Genomic DNA, 22,030 nt, shown 5'->3' with positions numbered 1-22,030 from the left:
GTCAGACGAATGGGAAACAGTGAGCAAGTTCAAATATCTTGGTTCCATAATGACCGAAGAGGGATAGAGAGCAGAAATTTTATCACGAGAAACCCATAACAATGGCAGCTATGTCAAAGCTAAGACCCATCTGGAGAGACAAGAATATGTCTGAAAACTAAAATCAGACTATTGCGAGCACTAGTCATCTCAATCTTTTTGTATTCATGTGAGGCCTTGACCCTGACAGCAGAATTACAACGAAAAATCCAGGCACTTGAAATTTGATGCTACAGAACCATCCTTGGCATCTCTTACATGGACCACATCACAAATGAAGACGTGCATAACACCATCAGGCGCAAAGTAGGCCAATATGAAGACCTCCTCACCACCGTCAAAAAGAGAAAGCTGAAATGGTATGGCCATGTCACTACAGCCAACAGTCTATCCACAACAGTCCTGCAGGGCAGCGTCCAGGGTGGCAAAAGGAGAGGTAGAGAAAGAAAAAACTGGACTGACAACATCACAGAATGGACCAGGAAAAGTTTTGCGGAGGCAGGCATTGGCACATGATCGAGACAAGTGGAGGAAACTGGTCAGATGTTCAGCAGCACAGCGCCTCAACGACCACATTAGGCCAAGAGACTGATGATGATGATCCCTGGGTGCCATGTATGTTTGAATGGAACAGCCCTAAGGACAGCTCTTGTGTATTTTGTTCAATTCATTTCAAAATGATGAAACATGTTCTTTCTCTAAATGCTAAGAAACCATAGGTTAACAAATATAAGTTGAAGAATGCTTGTATATCATAATTTAAGTGTGTGCAGGCAAGTAGTAAAGGTCCTGAGCTTGCACTAAGCATTTCAATAGTATGCATCTTTTGTATTTCATAAACTTTTTTTGAAGTTTTCATGCATACAAATTAAGTTCAATCCCTAGATAAATAAGCCAGTTAACAACATATTACAAGAGAATTCATTTTGGGATAAATTATTCATAAAAGCATAAATACAATACATATTTTCTCATTGTTTATTTCAGTTCTAAATCAATCTTTATTATTATTATTTTTTTATTTACAGTGGCCAGCACATTTTTGGATCTGAGCCATGAAGGCAAAGAAGCCCTTGAAATGAGACTCTGGTATACATCTAAACTCCAAGTCAGGAACTTCCTCTGTAGAGTGAACATAATGTGGATGAGTATTGGAAAGCAGTCAGCAACCTTACAAACCCAGCAACAGGAACACTGAATTTTAGAACTTCACCGCAGGATGAGCATAGATGTCATGTCGATACAACATTCTAATGCTGATACAAATAGGACATCTTCCATTCTTTGCAAAATACAAAATGATTCCAGGGGAAATGTGGACCAGAAAACTATTCAGTGCTTGTTAAGTATGAAGCTTAATAATCACAGTGGATGTCATCAGTGGTCACTTGACATCAGTGGTTTCATTAAGTGCTTGGCAAATCTGCCACTAGCACCTGCATATCTATATTCAGTAAGTCAATAAATGTTTTTGAGGACAACAAAAAAAAACTATTTTTGTAGAAAATTCTAGTACTTGTAAATTAATGAACACACTAGACAGTAATTTTATGATGAAAAAAATGCTGTTGGATGTTATTAAAAAAAATTACCTTTGCAGTGAAATATAAAATAAACAACTCACATACTTTCATCAATTGACAAGATGCCTACTCAATTATTATTGCAAAATTGCCCTCAGAATCTGAATCTGATTTATTTTCAAAACTTGCTGTTTTATAATACTATGAAAAGAATACATATTATGGTAAAAAATGCATGTTTTGTTTTCTGTCCCCAAAAAGAATGTACAATTTATGCTGATAAAAAATCCACTGGTTTGGAAAGAAACAAGGAAATGTTTCTAGAAGAATCCAACAATCCAACCACCTAAGTCATTCCAAGTTGACTCCAAATATTCAACAGTAAAATTAAGTTCTATATTTATTTTACCTGGTTTTCACAGATCTGGCAGTGTTCAGTGCGGTCAGCTGTGTAATAAATACATCTGAAAGAAGAAAACTAAATGTGAAAATATCCATAATGTATTCTGAAGCCTCTTGCCCTAACTCACCCTTCAAGAGGGTCTTGATTTTTAAAGTAAAATCTCCCTCAAATGTGCAAGTATGGAGGAATAAGAAAGGAATATGGAATATGTCATACAAAACACAAAACGAAAAAAAGAAAATATTACTGAAGAAAATCGAACTGAGTTGGATTAATCAAATATTTTTGTTTCTTGCCCAGCATGGTGTGGACTAATTTAGGATTGGCATACAAAACAGTATTCAACTGAAAAAAATCTATCATGTTTAAAATTTACAACAATATGAACAAGATTTATTGCTATTCTTCTTCTTTTCACCAAAATATACAAACATATATTATAAACTCTTTCTTTAAATATGCACAAATATACTATATACTCTATCTATAGATGACTTCTAAACAATTCTAATGCAAAATATCTACATTGAATTAATTCCAGATAAGACTATTTGTTCTTTTTCATTGCTAAGTGTTGAAACTATCCCTATATTCTTGAGTGAAAATTTTTCAAATTAGCCACTGTGGCAGATATACTGGATGGTGGAGTAGAAAAAAAAAGATTTTCAATGATGCTACTGAATATCATGGTGGAACCATTTTCATTTAAGACCATCAACACATCATATAAAGTGTCCTGGTAAAAAACCCATCAAGATAGGACTTTCCTTTCATGAAGAGTAACATAAACTAGCTGTAACCTTCTCTCCAGGGTCAATTCAACATTGCTTTAAACATGTTGTAGGGTACATATTGTAGGGGACATCAGTTGCCACCAAACTTTCATTGTGGTCATTTATCTTGAGATGATGCGTGGTGTAACCCAACACCTGGTTAGGGTCATCCATATCCCAGGACATAGATAATTTCTTTCCTAGACTGGCTCATGCAGCAGAAGCAGGGGTATCTTCTGAGCTTCTGCACAAAATCAGCTCTTGTGGGATTTTTTTCTTTCTTTGTGAAGTCTTATTTTATTAACAGATAAGTGATTTCTGTTCAGTGCTCAAATATTCTTTTGTGGTGCATACAAAAATTCAACAGTATTTCATTGAGAGTGGGTGACAGTAATCCGTATTCATGCATACCTTGTTTTAGTTAACTGTTCTTTTACCTGGCTTTGCTGTAATGAAGTCATGACTGTTCCTGTAAAATATACCTGGGACCCAAGGAAGGCACTTTCATTTTGGAGTAGTCATCCATGGTTGCAATTTATAATTGTAAAATTTTCAAAGGAAATCATTGAGTAATCAGAGTACCCTGGCATATATTTTTAAAAATCTGCCTTCCCTAGGTATCATGTCTGTTTTCAAGCTGACTGCCATATTGGCTATATAGTCTGTGACTGTCAGATCAACATCACTCAGACCAACCAGACATTATAAGCCTTTTAGTGAACACCCCATTTTGATATAACCATCCATTCCGAACTAACAGCCATATTGGATGTCCAAGCAGCAGCATTTTCAATCAGATGAATGTATGTATGAAGTCTGATGGCAAGTATTTTTTTAGAAGTAGCAATAACAAAATTGTCCTAATGGAAGGATGGATGACAGACAAAAAGCCATCCCTAAAACTCTCATGGTCTCTGATAAGTGTAGCTAAAAGAACAGAGCAACAACAATTTTCCACTGCTGACACAAGCTCAACATAAATGTCCAGAAAATGAATAAAAGCATTCAATGGAACCAAGTCTTTCATGCATGCATGCACTGACATATCACTCCAACCCCTGAACCTATAAAGTGCTAAACCTTTTATACAAAGCTTCAACATCGGTTCTGCTGCTATCATCATTAAAGTTATACCCATGTCTCACCATGCTTACAGTCTTTCTGCCATAAAACATAATAAATCTGCTGACAGTAGTATTAGTAACAGCACACAACAGACCACTCTTGTGAACTTGACCTTTGATCTAGTGACTCAACAAATGTATAATAAGGTGTAGACTTAGGTTCAACTTCATTATAATATCTATGGGGGGTTAAAGAGTGACAGTGTGGACAAGGAAACTGGGCAGTGACTTGCATTTTCCCTTGTTGTGACCTCATCTTATGTTAAGGGGTATGACTAGAAAATGTGAGACATTAACAAGTGAACATATATAAAGGCTAAAATCTCATTAAATTAGCTATATTAGTGTAAGTGATGCCAGTCAATAGCTTGAGATCACATATATATTTCTTTTGATTGTGACACTCTCTAGTCATAATATATATGTTTCAAATTTCCTTAAAAATATCATCAGTGGTCGAAAAGTAAGACTCCAAACACTGATACATGCCATAATTATTTTTCCCTTGCTGTCACCTTCACCCTGTTGCATGGTGATTAGTTCTGGTATATGACACTTTATAGTCAGGATATCAGTGGCTTGTAAGTTATACTTCTGACAAAGATCCAGATATTTTTCCCTTGCTGTGTCCTTCCCCTTGAGGCATGGGAAAAGTTTAAGGTACGTAATACACCATATATTCATGATATACTGCTGGAAAAAGTTTCATTAAAATATCATTAATGATCCAAATATTATATTCCAGAATTACATTATCCATTATCTCATGCTATGACTTTTACCTTAAGGTAGAAAAGGCATGGCTGTCATATGATATACCACATACATTAAAAATAACATGGCATTTAAAGTGTTGGTATCAAGCAAATTGATATACCAATACTATTGGTATATCAAATTGTGATCTGCCCATGGCGCAATAATACAAATATATAAACATTCTTTCAACTGCATGCCTTAATATCAATAATGAATTTCTACTCATTAATCATTAACTCATTAACCCCTGGTGCCGCGTTTACGTGGCAGAAGGTAGTAGCCTACTGCCGAGCTCTGTAGCATCAAGGTCATGTATGATACACTAAAGTGGGTGGTATTGTAGAAAGGTAGACAGATGTAGTTCTACAATGATACCAAATAATCTGGAAGTTCTAGTTGCACTACAAAACACAGAGAGAAAAACCTCATTTTTTGGACCTGATTCTTTTCCACACAAAATTATCCCATGGTCAGAATCCGATTTTGTGTCTGGATTTTAGACTTTCTGGTCTCAGATCTATGGCAGACCGGTCTGAACTGCACACAGACAGATGAACCTTTGCAAAAAGTAGGATAAGATGGGCATTTGGAATAAAGAGTGGTCCTGATACGAAAATGATTACGCAAAAATAAAAACAAAAAAAAAAAATCTCCAACTTTTACCCTTTTGCTCATGCGCAAGCAAAATAGCCAATGAAAAACGATGTTTCTAACACAACTAGGTATTAGGTTAATGGCAAATCACCTGGAAGTTGATGTATTAGGATGTATTTAGAAATAGCCCACATGTGTTTCCTACTCGCATTTCAGGCAAAAATGACAAAAACCTCCAGGGGTTAATGATTTAATGATGTATGAAAATAATGATGAAATATATTAATAGTCCACATTTTCTAAATGAAGTTAAAATGGTACACAAATCATTGCAATCCTTGCTTTTTTCCCGTTCTCTGCAAGCCTTGTTTGCTTTTAATCAAAAATTTATATATTTCATGGTATATCATTGATACAGTGTACATACTCTCTCTCTCTCTCTCTATATATAGTTCATTAAAAATAGTGTCATTGGTTCAAATATTATAGTCTTTACAGGAATACAAGTCACATAATTACAGTTTGCCGTGACCTTGACTTTTAGCCAGGTTGTGAGTGAGCCTGGTTGCATGGGTATGATACACAACATGCTGTCTAGTCTTTCAAACCATTAAAAAGTTATTGGCAGGACAGGCAAATGTCCATGAACACACGGACAGCACCAAGTCATAACATAATATGCTCAAGTAAGATCAACATATAGAATATTGAATAATCAAGGATGGCCTTAGTAAATATTTGCCTAAATTAGGAGGTTGGCATATCATCAAACATGGTTTTGTCATTAGACGATGACAATTCATTGGCATAGATGCTCCCAGAATTGTATCATAAGGGGCGATTTCCCCTCTAGACTCAAATATAAGGGCATAGCAGAACAAAAAATGAGGGGAAGAAAATGGCCCTAGTTCAATATTTACTTTACACTTCAATGTTTATCTTTCTTCCTGTTTTACTCTGTAAGACCCCTACTGAAATCAAAATCTTGAAAAGATGCTGCCTCTAGTTGTACAAGCATTAAACTGTTGATTGTTTCTGAACTAAATCCATTCTTTATTTGTGCATAAATGTTGCTGTATTGAAAAACCCCTTTCAGTCTGCAGTCTGAGGGGGAATATATAGAGCTAGCTTAGCTAGCTAAACAGGTTTGAAAAATTGTTCTTTATGGTTGTTATGTACAATTTTCCACAGCTCACAGGTATAGTCCTTTGGATATGTCTGCTCTAAAATAAGATTTTTTCATCAACATAAGCTTTGCCAAAGTTTAGCTTTCCTGAATTAGCACTCTACTAACTACAATGCCAGATTTACATTTCCATAATGCTGTATTAGGATTTTAAGTCCATGGTCTACTTGTTCAAATCAGTATTTTGATCAAATAAATATCTTTTCTTCTTAATTTCATTCTTAGATTCTTATTTATTAGATTTATCATAACCTTTATGCTAGGGCTATATGGTTTTGTAGTACAATGTGATAAGAAAAGTGCAGTGCATTCTACTTTTAAATTGTCATTATTTTAATTTGGTTTGTTTGTCTGCCTTTTCTACATTTCAAAATATCACTGAAATGAGGGACTGACAGTTATGCCATATGCTTTTGTCCATCAAGAAAGTACATCTGACTTGTACTTAACACCATTTTGGGTTCAAAATCACTTGTTGGTCTTTCCACTGGCACTTTCCTAGTTCCAATAATTTGATATACTTCCCAACTTTAAAAATAAATTGCTTCATCACTATGATCAATCTTTATTTGCTGAAAGAAATCATCATCTAAAATGTCAATGTGTTCATATAAGCACAATTATTCAAATTAAATTAAACATAATTATTCTAAATTTTAATACTGAAATAGTTGAACCAATGTCTATTCAATCCAGACTGTTGAATTCTCTGCAATGTCATGACAAAGTTTTGAACAAAAATTATTGATCACTATGGACATTTACAATGGTAGCTAGGTACTAAACTGGGTCAATTAAAGATAATGTCAGACCAATCATAACAGATAACAGGGGAGTATGAACCTTAAGTCAACATGAGCTATTTTCATTGTGACATCACAGCATGCAACAGTCAATCCAGTTTGTACTGGATCACACCTTTAGGTTCAATTTGTCCAAAAATGTTCACATAATCTAACATTGATTCTGCAGTATGTACTTCTCCACACACGTAAACAATGAGCTTTCAAAGGAATATGGAGATAAAGTATCCAAATAAAGTGAATAATTGCCATTTAAAGGTATGCGGAATCAAATTCTAAAAAATGACAGTCATTAATGAAACAGCCAGATCTGACTGCCTACATTACCTGCAGGACTTTTATTTTAAATATGAACCACTCTGGGACATTTGGGCCTTCTAGATAGCCCGTATTATAAATGCACATTTGTAAAACTTCCAGATGCAAGGTTCAAACTCTGACAGAATGCTTGTTACAGGGCCCAATGTGATAATCAAACTTAGTTTAACGACTATTCAAGCTGAAGAAACCAGCTGTGTAAACAGATATAAAAAAATACACATAGCGACAAAAGCTACAATATTTCCAGTGGTTTGAATATTGTCATGATAAACACATTAAGAGAAAATGGCCGAATAAAACTATACTGCGCTGAGCACATTATCGTATGCACAACCCAAAACTAAATTGATGGAGTTCTTGAGCATCACTGCTTTCCAAGTATGCAAATTCATACAAATTTTGTGTGAATCATGCACCTTGGGACCATCTCCACATTAGTGAGGAAATAAAAGACACTATTACACTATCTAACAAAAAACATCACCACAAGATTTCTGTTGAGAGATAATTAATAAACCCTGATGTTCTTTGACATTTCTGATTTCAACCATATTAATTCTAAAGGCATGAACTGAACAATTAATGAGGTCAATTATCACATCAAGTATGTCAATTATCATGCTGATTCATGATCTAAATCATCATATCATTCATGATGTCAATTATCATGCTGATTCATGATGTTAATTCAGTATGTAAAGTATCATACTGATTCATGATGTCAATTCAAATTGTCATGTCAATTCATGAGACAATGATCAGATCCATTCATGATATTAATTATCATGCTGATTAATTCAATTTATGGGGTCAATTATCATGACCTTAATTCATGAGGTCAATTAACATGAATTCTTGAGGTTAGTTATCTTGATGTCAATTCATGATGTCAATTATCATGATGTTAATTGAAGATGTAAATTAGAAGTCCTCAACAAAAAAAAGGTTCATACATTGAGGTCTCTTATCTATGAAACATGCTATGATATGAATCGGCTATATCTGACTTAACAAAACTTGAACAGCAGAATTAGTCTTGAGACCAACCCTTCTGTAAAATAAAATGTGGTCTCACAAGGCAGGTGTAACAGTCAGAATGCTATACAATTCATCAACCAGTACATTGATTACACAGACTGTCTTTCATAGTAGTAGCTTTGTAAGACTTGTTTCAGTACAGGTTTTTATACCTGCTAATGATGACTCAATAAATAATTGTAAATCAAATTTTTCATATCATTAATACATGATTTTGGTAAATTTAGTATATAACTGACTTCAAATTAAAATACTTATTAGAAACTTTGTTATATATAGTACCTCTTTTAGTGAAGCTGGTTCCTTTGATGAGATCCTCCCTCTCTTCCTGTCTGTTCTGATCTTCTCTTTCCTTCTTCTTGTTTTGAGTCTTCACTCTCTCCAGATTGCGAACCAAAAATATGCTGTGACTGCGGGCAAAGTTTCTCTCTTTCTTGGTCAAAGGCTTAAAAGACGACGGTGTAAAGTATCGTGGAATAGGGTGGTTGTTGTTGTTAGAGACATTATTGTGGACACTACCAGAAGAGGCGCCTGTGGTGGCACTGGCTTGACTTTGACGCTTCATTTGCTGTTCCAATTATAATGAGCACGTTATGTACTCACACAGTGAACACTGTGAACGCATGTGCAAACTTATGCTAAGCTGGAACTTCTTGTTACATCTGACTGTACAGTGCAGTTTCATACAGATTATATCTTGAGTTATTCATTGAAGTCTAGTGCCCAAACTAATTTATTATGGATCTTTAGAACTGTTATGCCTAGCGCCAAAACTAAATGTCCTGTTCCTAAGATTTGGTTACATAAATTTAAATGTTTAAGTACAAATCCCAATATCTCAATTTGTATCGTTCAATTTAAGAGCATAAACCCATCTATAAGGCAATCTGTTATGACCGATAGAGAATTTTCATCTATCCCTTCATCACCAGCACAATATCCCTGATATTTTCATGTTGAAAATGTATTCAATATATATAAAGGAAACTGCATTATACACAAAATTTTATCTTAAAAAACATGACAACAAAAATAAACAAGCTCACACGATATAGAATTAGACTGCGATGAATTGGTTAATTACCTAACCTCTAAATAAATGCTTTTCTGCAAATGTGCCAATTATCACATAAGCTTAAGAGTTTCTAAAACTACTTTACCTCAAATAAGATGATTTTTGTATGACAAAACTTTTTAAATGTCAGAAATAAAATTCTTTCTTTTATTTGTTAGCAAGAATAAAACATCGTGTTATTTGAACAAGGCATTTTCTTGTAAACATGAATCCCATTGCCAAGAGGAGTAGCATACAATATACAGATTGGTACAGAGGTTGATTCTGAAGCAATGGAGTTAAATGCCCTGACAGCCATCTATGCTATGGTCAAATTCTGCTGAGTGGTTCTTCAGAAGACACCATCTTAACATTTTTGTATTTTGTCAAATTTGGTCAAACTCTGCTGAGTGGTTCTTCAGAAGACATCATCTTAACATTTTTCTATTTCGTCAAATTTGGTCAAATACTGTAGAGAGGCTCTTGATAAAAGAAAGGATTTTTTAGAAATGGCAAATCAGTTCCATTTGAACAGATTTGTCTGCCAGGAGGCTTTCAGTCAAATTGAATTTTTAAATTCTATTTTTAGTAATAGCAGCCATATTTGATAGAGGATCAGCATTATTATCGAGATGCTTTCTGTCAAATTTGGTCAAATTCTAGTTAGCGGTTTTTGAGAAGATGTAAATAGCAAATGGACAACACAAGATGTGCAACAGGCAATGCACAATGTCTGAAGAACCACATGATATGCTCACTTCATTTTATTGCCAGAAGAGCTAAAAATGATGATAAAGAATTGTTAAACTTGAAATTAAAAAAACTGTCAAATCCACATCCAAAGGTGCTTATAACTAATTAAGCTTTAACATAGTTATTTCTCCTGTACTTTTCACATTTTCAGTTTTACAGCAGTCAAGGTGCTGCAAACAGACCATAAGTGAAACAGGATCTAAGATATTTCAAGCATAAAAATCAGTCACAGTGACCAAGTTTTGGTTTGGAGGAGTTACTCTCCTTGAGATGTAACCACACACCAAGCGTTCATTAAACAGAGTTCAAGATATTGATGGTGTAAATACAGACATTATTCAAGCAAGAAAACTGTAAATGACCTAGATATTCTTCTTGAGATGCATCAATGTCCAATTTTCTTTTACGACTTTTGGTCAAATGAAACCCAAGACAGTGACTTACATAAATAGTCAAAATACAGAAGCTACTCAAGCATGACACCTGAATCACAGTGACTTAATCTGAGCATGTCTGAATTACTCTCCTTGTATCCACATACTTGGTAACATATAGTGCAAGATCTTGTGGGCACAACAGCAAAAAATACACTAAATATTCAAGTATGAAACTTATGTCAGTGACCTAGTTTTGATATAGTTGACTTACTCTTCCTGAGATGCATCCACAAATTTTACTGGGTGTCAGTGAAATAGGTGCAAGATATTAAGGGAGTAATGAACAGATAGCTACAAATACAAAAGTCACTTAGCTATGAAATTTAGGTCAATTGGTAAAGCTGAGTTGCTCTATTTATGTTGCATATACACACCAGTTTTCATGAATGTATGTAAAAAAATTGTTCCAAGATAATGAGGGCATTAACAAATGATTGAAAACATGAACAAACAAATGCATGAATGAATTAACAAACACATGAACAAATGGACACAATATTATATCCTCATGAAACTTCATTGGTGAGTAAATTAAAAAAGTTAAATGATGCTATCCTACTTCATGTGGTCTGCAATAGCACAGCATTTTTGTGTTTGCTTGGCACCTGTCCAATACCAAGTTAGAATCCTGGTTTCAGCATGGTCAAGACATGTGATTCTCTGTCCAGTTCGGTGGTTGCCTCAGGTCTTTTATGTTTCCCCCAGCTTAAAGTGCATTCAAAACATTCCCAAGTGATCCAATATGCATTAAGTTGTGAAAGTGATATAAAATGAACTTTTCATTTCCTAGGAAGTAACAACTGGAGACATAAACTTCGTCCTAATATTTAAGAAGCACATTAAACTAAAAACAATTTCTTTAATCAACTCACAAATACCTTTAATGGTTCCTTAGCAATTTCTTCTGATTTTCTTTTATCCTTGGGTGGTCTTCCCCTGGTCTTGATTTTTTCTTTCATCTGACCATTCTGCCTTTGTGTCTTTCCACCAATGACTCCTCTGCAGAAGGTACTGCCACACTTGCACATTTGCTGAAAAATTTAAATCAACATACTTCTGTTTTAAAGCTAGACTCTACCATAATCCTGAAAGCAGGATGACTAAATTTCATTCACCAGGATAAAAACAAATCAAATGGAATTTAATCCAGTTCAAATTACTACTTTTTATCCCCATAGTTTTAGTGGGGATATAATTGCGATACCCTGTCTGTCCATCCATCTGTTCATTGATCACCTAAACTGCCAGATGAAAATTCACCAAACTTGGTTCACAGGCTGTCCATGTGGTAGCCATCTAAAACAAGAATGTGATTTTTGAACTTATCCCCTTGGGTCCTTTAGTGGGGGATAAAGGTACAATAAACCAAAAATTTTAGTTTCTTGAGGGGATCAAATTAATTTTAATTATGTGACACATAACTGTCACTAGCGTTGAGCTTACCCTTTCTGCAATGGAAAAACCCTTGTAACTGCTAGATGCACCATACATCTGTTCTAGAAGTTCTTAGAATACGTGCATCAACCAGTCCGACTGCACATCCTCATTCTTTTCTTGTACTGTGACTACTGAAGGACTTCAGAGCAATTTGGGAGTAGGACAGCTAACAATGACAGGTAAGTATTGTATAATTTAAATTTGTCCCCACCCCCAACAATATCAGCAACATGTAATTAAAGTTCAGCTGAATTGGTCAGTTAGTAGGAAGACAGATGGCCTCCATGGGAACAAAAATTTGCACGTTATGTAGCAGTATCCATTACTGTTGATTCGCAGTATGTTGCGTCACTGTGCCATGACTATATCATGGCTCTGGTTTGATAATAACTTAAGGTGAAAGAAGGTTTTATGCAAATGTTGACAAAAAAAAAAGCCTTCATAATGTCCTTCATTGTGTCGCATGCTGTAACATGCCCAAGAAGTATCAACAGCTTTTACTTTGTTGGCTTTACTTCTCATAAATCAAAGGTCTCCCTCAGTGAGCAAGTGGCAAGTTCTCTTGACAGTGAGTGAAATCCATTAAGAGATTGTGAATGCTGAATTATCAGCTAAGCATTTTAAGGGAAAGTAAAGCCATTTCCAACCCTTCTCTCTTCGTTTGAAGATACCAACTAGAACCCAAATGACCTAAATGGGCAAAGGAGTCTAGTTTGATTGTCCCCAGCACAAATGAGACAGGGGATCTCCATCAGGGATGGCATTACTGAAGGAGGTTGGGTTTTCGTGTGCAAGAAAACCTGACTGATACAAGTGAAAACAGAGTCGTCATTCCTAGTGAACTGTGTGTGTGTGTCTTTTATGGTGAGGTCACAAAGAGTATTTAGTGATGACATATGGATGTGACCCTTCTGTCAGAGTTGTACAGTTACTAGGAGGACATGGAAAGTTTAAAGTTTCATTCCTGTCTTTAAGGGCATTAGAGTTCAAGTACAGAAAAGGATAGGAAATTGATCAATAAGCTGTTTTGGAGTACTGTGATATGATACACAAGAAGCCATCAAGATGAGAAATAAAAGTATATTTAAAGTCCATGAATAACCTCAAACAGCTTTGAAGAGATAAAGCAGAAAAAATAAAAGAAAGATATACCTGTGACTGTGATTCTGAGTATACAGCCCCAGATATGGATTGTAACACATCTTGTGAAAATATAAAGGGATATCAAATTTGATTCATTCATCTCAAACAACTACCAAGCCACAAAGTAGAATGGAAAATGTTACTGGAACTTGCAATGTTTAGCTGTAACCTTGACAAAAAAACTAAAAACAAACAATGAATAGCAGTAGATTTGAAAATGGTTTCCATATTCATCACCAACTTGATCCCAATCTGACTGTTTTTATAGGCAGTCTTTATACAAATACAATGAATCATGAAAATCAATGATGTATCCAATGGAAACCACAACTTGTGCCACAAGTAGAGATGGCAGACTGGTGATAGATTCAGTAAATTTTAAACATAGCGAGCTTAGACGTAACCCCTATCATTTACAGTTGTGGAGAAAACCTGAGGTAAATAATAATACTTGTTCATATATATATATATATATATATATATATATATATATATATATATATATATATATATTAGCACCCCTTTTAAATACCTTAAGTTCATATATTGGTAAGCCAACAGGCTGAAACTCGGTCAACCTGCATGGAACACATTACTACTAATTTCTATGGCATCTACTCTAGTAATATTTACATTTTTGACGACAATTTTTCTTCTTTCAGGCACAGTGACTCTGACCATTTACCTCCAAATAAACAGACTTCTTCTGTGCCCCAAGTACCACAAGTACCAGCCCCGCACAAAGTTTGGTCCAGGCATACAAACATTTTATGTATAGTAACATTTTATGTATAGTAACCTTAATCTTTGACCTCAAAACTTCCTTACATTTTAACAACCATGAACTGAAATAATTCTGCAGAAGTCATTTTTCTTCTTTCAGTCATAATGACCTAGACCTATTAAGCACAAAATCAACTGGGTTCTTTCCTACTCCAAATGAAAGCCATCCACCAACTCTACCAACTGTAGCTGGTGGAAAACTGCTGTTACTGTGAAGAAATGAAACTGTTAACAGTTGGATGGATGAGATGAAATCATGGTGTACATCTGCAAAACAATTCAGCACCAAATCATTATCTTGACAATGAAAAAAATCACTACTGCCAAGAACAGACTGCTACATCACATATTTGCTATTGCACATGAGACAAAAATAATTTAAACAGCAAAGACTGTTAAGAGATGATGACCTATATTTAGCAGTGGATACTAAACAGAACAAGTTCATACAATACAAACAGAAAGACCAAATGAATCAAATTTACAGCTTGGTGTGACTATTTAAATGACAGTTTAAGTTGCTCTGCAACTATTAACTCTTTGTATATTTGCATTTACATATGGAATGCAGCTTACCTGAGAATCCACATTGAATGAGTGGAAGTTGTAGTCATAAGTCAGCTCTGTGTTTGCAGATATTTCCTTCAAGGCGAAGAGACACATATGATACTGTCCATTCACATTCCTGTAACATGTTAAAAGTAGAATCAGTCTGCAATAACAATGCATAATCATTGCATTTCAGGGTTAGAATTCAAGTCACATCTCTTTACATATCATGATTGGCCTTTATAAGTCAAAAGCCATAAGACAAGGTTCCCACGCTTTTCTAAATATAAATTTCCAGGTCTTTTCCAGGATGAAATTAATCTTTTCAAGGTTTACATATGACCATTACTGAATGCAATTAAAGAACATTGTGGATGATAAAATATGCATTTTCCAAATCCGAAGATGTTTCTCTTTCAAGACTCTCCAAAACATATATGTCAGAAATGATGATCATGTGTGCCAATAAAATCTCAAACAAGATTTTTCAACCAACCTAAACTTCTTAAGATGATTTGGTTAAAACTTCCATCATTTGAAGACATTTACAAAGGGTTGATTTAAATTTTGACAAAAGATCTTCAAAATTATATATTGTTGTAAGGACTGAATTTTCTGTAAAATCTACTTGTCTTCTTGTAGTTCAATAAACCAGTCCCCAAACCTGTAATGATACATGGGCTATTATCGTTTCTAAATATATAATACAAGGGATGACAATTTTTCATTTTTCCAGCATTCCATTTAAGATGTGAAACCAATGCTTCAAGCTACATGTCACTGTGTAATAGTTTTGTACCAAAGTTCTAATCCAGGTTTCTGCAGAATATTTCAACCCCATTTTTCACATTTGGACATTTTGGATGGAGTGTGGTTCAGAGCAATTACATATCAAATTTGGAATCTGCCAGCACCGTAAGATAGCTTACCAGCGGGCCAAGCAAATTTAACTCATTCAGCCCCATACCCGTTATCAGTATCACTGCTGCTATGCCCCAGCAGCGCTAAGCTGTGTCTAGCTGCGTGTGCCCCAGAGTTTTTACCTGTTTCAAAAATTTTGTAAACATCATGCACATGCATTCACTCTTACCTTAATTTCTCTGCTTATATCCAATTAAAATCCAAGAAAGTTTCACCATTTATTGCAAATGAATTTGTCTACACAGTGATGTATTTTTTTTCCCTATTTGTCCAAGTCTTTCACGGCTTATTTATACAGAATTTACAAAATTATGTGCAACGTTTATCCGCAAGAACTCGATCATCATCGCTGTCAGCATCCTCATCTTTGGACGATTCAATCTCAGAAACTTCTATGTCCGAATCGAAATCTCACAAAATATCCAACTGCCAAACATATCTTTCCTCAGCTTGCTCAGTATTTTCAAGATCAAACCCGAGAAACTCCTCATTTTTGCTCTCATCAAAAATCACTCTTACATCCGCCATCATTTACGATTTTTCATGACCAGAACACGTGTAGTTAAACCGCTTTCAAAACAGGAGCCCTTAGCTTCTGAACAATTCAAATTTCCGCAAATGAAAGTAAAATCATTTCTGATTGGTTTAATAGTTGTTAGTTCTTGGGATAAACCGATTTCTAACCAATCAGAGACGTTGAATCTAACACACATTCATCACGCTTGGAGACGGGATCGGCCATTGAATGCAGTAAACAAATCACGACTACAGGCGGGATCGGCCATTGAATGCAGAAACCGGATCATGCCTACAGACGGGATTATATCGATTCATACCTGCATGAAATCAATTGGAAAATTATTTTTTTTCTCAAAAATGGCAAGTATTATAACCGTTATGTCTTTAACCCGCTGATAGACTAGACAAAACTCGGCATAGATGAAACCTGACCCGGTACTTGCCATTTGCATTAATAATCACATTACTTCACAAATCTCAAACAGCGACATCGGAAGTCCAATAGGCATGTGATATCAACAACAAACTCCTTTTTAATGTAGTTGTATAAAATTTCAATTATATTAAATGAAAGTCTGATACCTTTTGTAAAAACCAGAAAGAACATATAATTCTCAACATATTTATTTCGAGAACTACAAGAAACTTGGCCAGTCTGATTCGTCAAGGAGAGTAGTCTGGTTCCATGCTTCGCATGCTCCCTACGTGAGAGAGCACATGTCAACGTGGTAATCACCTGATACAACAAAACTCTGAAGTTGGTCTCGGAATATATATAGATAATTTTGTGCTTTTTCGTCTTTGTATTTTTATTACAACCAGTATATGGTTTTCATATTTTTTCTATAATATTTCAAAATGACGGTTGTGAGATTCTGTGTGCTCGTGCAACATGCTATCAAAATTGCTAGTACCAGCTCACATTTCATTAACGCATTAGTTTCGTCTTTCAGCAGATTAGAGACATAACGATTTTAATACTCTCACAATTTCTGAGAAAATAAATAATTTTCATATCGATTTCATGCAGGTATAACTCGATTTAACGTTTTAGTTTGCTATTCCATCCGCTAACGGGATATGCTTTAACACCACCATGTTGGCCACTTGTGATGCTAGACTGGTTTTCATACCTTCCATAATAATAAAAAATTACAGATATCGAGCTGTCTGTGAAACAAAAAGTCTACTAGATGAATCTAATCCACTGAACATTTGGATTGTCTCAAAAAATATATTTATGGCACCCAAATGATCCAATACTGCAATCTCCTAATATTCTGGTTAGAAATTGATAAATTAAACTCACGATCAGTTCAGTTACGACTCAATTACATAATTGTTTCGTGCGTCACGTTGTGGGGGAAAATTCCTGGGATTTTTCATGACTTTCGTCAATATTTGCAAAATTCAAGGACTTTTCAGAGTCGGGAAAAAAATTATCATTTCTCCTGACTTTTTCCAGATTTCCCGGTAGCGTGGGAACCCTGCATAGAGTTAAACACAGCAAGTGCCTTATTGTTAGAAACACAAACTGTTCTTTGTCATAGAGTCAGCAGCACAGGCTCTGGAAGCATGAAATCCCTCCTCCAAGTCAAAAAACATTACAGAAGTATTCAAAGAGAGAAACATGTTTATCCTACTCCATGTGTCCCATACTTTCACAAGATGCATTTCACGCCCCTCTAAAGTTGACCCATTTATCCCAACATGTATGCCTGTATGATATTTTTGATGTCATTGTGTTGTATCAATGGTTACCAGACTGTAGCTGACTTATTTAACTATGTCACAAAGTTGTTTATTACAGTGGTACCCTTCAAAATTGAACAAAGTAAACAGATCTGCCAACCCTAACCATATTACCACAAGGCTGAAAGGAAGCGACTCATATTTTACACACTTACAGAACAACAGCAAAATATACAAAAATATGATCATTGTGGTCAAATCTGGATATTAATTTGTCAGAGTTTGGTCTGGATCCAAGTTTTAGATTCAGTAGAGTTAGAAAACCAGACTAACTTGACAAGGGGTACTTCAGATGCTTTAATTTGACTCATGTTCATGATAAATGTTTTAACATTGTCTGGAAATGTCTTGAATGACAGCCTTTTAAAAAAAGTTCAAAACTAATGGAATAAAAATATTGAAAACAATATTCATATACAATGTTGTACCTGGGGAGAAAAAAAGCAGGAAGGGTTACAATTCCATTTTTGACAGTATTGTGTTGATTTTGAGTATTGCTCGTAGTGAGAGAAATGACTGCTGATGAATTATAACAATTCAAAATTATCTTGAGTTGGGTGATCTAGTAAGAAGTCATGACCTCCACAGGGTTTGTAAATGCAGTTTCTGAAACTGAAGAGATCACTAAGGCTGAAGCATACTTTACAAACTTGGAGGTTGAACATAATGCTGTTTTCTCTGCATCAGACCACACTTCTCATCTTTTCAAATGCATGTTTAATTCAAAATAACAGCAGTACATGATGTTTTGTTAAACCTGACTGAAAATTGGGTTTAAATTTCAGAAAAATTTAGACTGCCTCCCTGAAAAGGTTTTTGGGTCGGCAGGTCCAATTCTGCTTCAATGATAATCTACACTTGCAAAATAGAAGACAAAGATACTATGTGAGGTTTGTAACTATAAGAAATAAGCTATACAGAATTTGAGAACCAATCATTTATTTTAACCACTACAGTGGCATAGTGGTTTTATCGTCCATCTTGGATGCAGATGGTCATGCGTTTGAAACACACACACACACACACACCCACTCACCCCCGAGTCCTAACAAAGACTTATAATAATGGTACTACAGCTGCCTTGCTTGGCACTCAGCACTAAGAAGTTAGTGTTATGACTAGTTGGCCTGGTGTCAGGATAATGTGACTCAGTTGGACATCATGTTACATGTCTGCCGTCTGACGCCCCAGTGCTACACATCACTATAAACGGCCACACTGCAAACATCATAGCAATACAACTGAATCTTTTTTAAATGCTATGTTAAAAATCCAAAGCACACACACAATCATTTATTTTAAAGATGTAAAATAAATGTAAATAATTGAAAGTGCTGACCATGGGTTTTTGAAAGACACCATTCAAAACTCGCCACACTTAAGTATAAGCACAGTATAAAAAAATCAACTTCATCTCTTGTGTTGCTTCATTGTGGTTACAATGAGCCAATTATTACTGGTATATCATTCATTTCATAATCTTATTGTGAAAAACTACTGAAACAAAGCAAAACATACCATTTTTGCATTTCACAGTTGGGTTCACAGGAGTGGTTGACAAACCGAGCTACATTCCCCATTCTGTAACTGTCTATCACAGTCCCCTTGTCCAGGTTGAGGCAGTAGTGATGACACTCTGTAGAGTATTCTTCAGTCATCCGCCGCCTGAACTCTTGCTCACTCACCACCTCACCCAGATACTCCACTATTAACTCACCTGAAAATGTAGTTAATATCTAAGAAGTGTAATATTTACAACACCATCTCAAATTGAAGGTTTATGATCACGTGGATATTCTTTTTGAGAGGTTAGACCAGGTCATATTTGAAGAGAAAGTCACTTTTCTCTCCACGAGGTCACTAAATACCTCACCCATTCTTCAATTTATATAATAAGATGGATTTAAAAAAAAGCATGCAATTGTAAAAGTAAGCAAATTAAAGTATTTCCGTTCAGTATTGTATCCTTCTCCACTTTTTTTAAATAAATTCTGTTCCTTCTGAGTAAATTCCAATGGACAGCTGAGCAATTTTATTTGTGGCTATATGTATATTAACCAAGCACCTGCACCTGGAATATTAACTTTCTAATCTTGAGTCAGAGTTGTTTGACACCTTGGCAGTTTCCACTATATTACATCCATAAAATCAAATTTATCAACCTCAACTTTCAAATTTTTGTGGGAATTTGTAAATTACAAAGTAAATATAAAAAAAATTTTAAGTACAGGATATTCTTGCCAGATAATGTGCAAATAAGATGCTTTCAGACTATCTGTGGTAAAATTGTGCATTCAACAAACAAGAGTTCTATGAAACTGTGCCATCTTGTGTCTTCTGTGCTATGAAATACAACTACTGTATTTCAACAACACCTTCACACAGAATCCTAATTCTGATAATGGAGAGATTGAGATAAGCAGTGTATTTTATGCAGAAAAATCTACTAAAATTCATGAAGATATTTTTTAATGTGTCCAAATTAATGTCACATTTTATTTTTAGCTTTAAGTTTAAAGTTGTCAGCATACTGTCCTGCTGTTAAAATCGTTCATGCTGCATAATGGCATGTTCAATCAATATAAACTATGCAACTGGTTTAAGTTCCAGATATTCAATAAGTGACAGTACTGACACAGAGTGAGAACACTCAAACAGCCAAATAAAGTCCCTGAATTAATCCTGATCATCATCATGTGTTCAGATAGGCAGAATTAACATTTGATAATTAAGGCTTGGTCTGGAAGTTTAAGCTTGCATCTGTCATGTTATGCAGTGTTCACAAATTACCCCAATGCATTTTGTTTAAATGGACGCTATTGTGCAACTTGATGATTTTTTGTGTGCCAACCCCCCACCCCATCAGTTCAATATGAATACATCATTCCCCTGAGTGAAGAACTGTCAGTATGATGCAATCCACTCATGCACCTGGCTTGGGACATATGCAGAACTGTCATCTTTTCAAAGACAATAATTCTGCCAAAAAATCAGAGCAGGGTGGGAGGAGGGCAATTGACAATAGTAACAAATGGGTAAGTATTGTACAATTAAAATTAGGTTCACCCACCATCTCAACTACAGTTTAATGGCAGCAATTTCTTATCTTCTGCTACTGTGAAGCTGAATTTGTCAGGTGAGTAGGCTGATGCTCTCATTGTAACTAATCAAAGAGAGAGAAAATCAGTGTTTTCCTTTACGCACATTTGTGCATCAGGGATGCATGCTGGAGAAAACCGACACACATGCTTTGTTGCCGTATGTTTTTTTTAACACAAACAATTTGCATAAATCGATCAGGATTTATTTAATAGCCAAAGCTTAAAATGAGGGATGGCATCATGTATACTTCGAGCATAGGCAGAGTCTGGTTCCCTGCTTCATATGCACCGTGTTGCACTCCGCTTTCATGACAGGGCTTAAGAATTTTAAGAAATCTGCCCATGTTTGCCACAAGATATCTGGAGAACACATTATCACCCAAGACATTCTTTCATAACAGAGCTGTTGCTTTTGTTTTGTTTTTTCAAACCTCTCCAAGCAGGGGTGGGGTCTGTGAGAGAAAAACCTAAAACTTAATACAGTGAGGGGGAGGGGACTTTTTACTACCTACACTGCCCTTAGGTATGGCTGGAATCAGCTTGATTACAGGTTTCAGAAGGCCATAATTTGCAATGTGCACAATGATTTTTCTGTCTCGTTACTTTGAGTACAGTGGAACCCCACTACAATGCGATAATTGGGGTCCAAAAAATTAGATTGCGTTAATGCAGGGTTTTACAGTATTTTACTTTTTTCAGAGAACTTGTTGGCACATATATGTGTATTCATGTCTAATGTATATGATGAATAGGGTATCAACACTGTTTACTATCGTGCCATCGTGGCATGCAGTTCATCCATAATGCATTTAATTCCAATGAAAAATTGCACACAGATTTACAATATTCAGTGATTTTGTCCCAAATCATTGTCTGAATTCAACGTCTAATATATAGCATGAACAGAGTATTAACACCATTTACTTGCCGTCTGATATCGTACCATCGGGGCTTGCAATTAATCCATAATATATGTAATTCCATTGCAAAAATGTCATTCATATTTAAACTATTCAAT

At 35.3% G+C, this 22,030-nt stretch overlaps 1 protein-coding gene across 3 annotated transcripts in view; it reads right to left on the bottom strand.

Annotated features, from left to right (window-relative positions):
• The window catches only part of LOC149801847 (uncharacterized), a 173,410-nt gene that overhangs the window by 29,227 nt on the left and 122,153 nt on the right, over window positions 1-22,030 (bottom strand). For 2 of the 3 annotated variants that reach the window (XM_089956221.1, XM_089956220.1), the window contains exons 10-14: window positions 19,430-19,628; window positions 14,747-14,855; window positions 11,686-11,838; window positions 8,846-9,131; window positions 1,972-2,026 (exon numbers count right to left, since the gene is read on the bottom strand). In XM_089956221.1, coding sequence (XP_089812347.1) covers window positions 1,972-2,026; window positions 8,846-9,131; window positions 11,686-11,838; window positions 14,747-14,855; window positions 19,430-19,628 — 802 coding nt within the window. The remainder of the gene's footprint in view (window positions 1-1,971; window positions 2,027-8,845; window positions 9,132-11,685; window positions 11,839-14,746; window positions 14,856-19,429; window positions 19,629-22,030) is intronic. The other variant, XM_089956223.1, reaches the window with a different exon arrangement.

This window comes from Sinohyriopsis cumingii, chromosome 4 (assembly GCF_028554795.1).
Source record: "Sinohyriopsis cumingii isolate HCF-2022 chromosome 4, ASM2855479v2, whole genome shotgun sequence".
In the NCBI taxonomy this organism is placed as follows: Eukaryota; Metazoa; Mollusca; class Bivalvia; order Unionida; family Unionidae; genus Sinohyriopsis; species Sinohyriopsis cumingii.
This window is presented reverse-complemented; position numbering and strand designations above follow the sequence as displayed.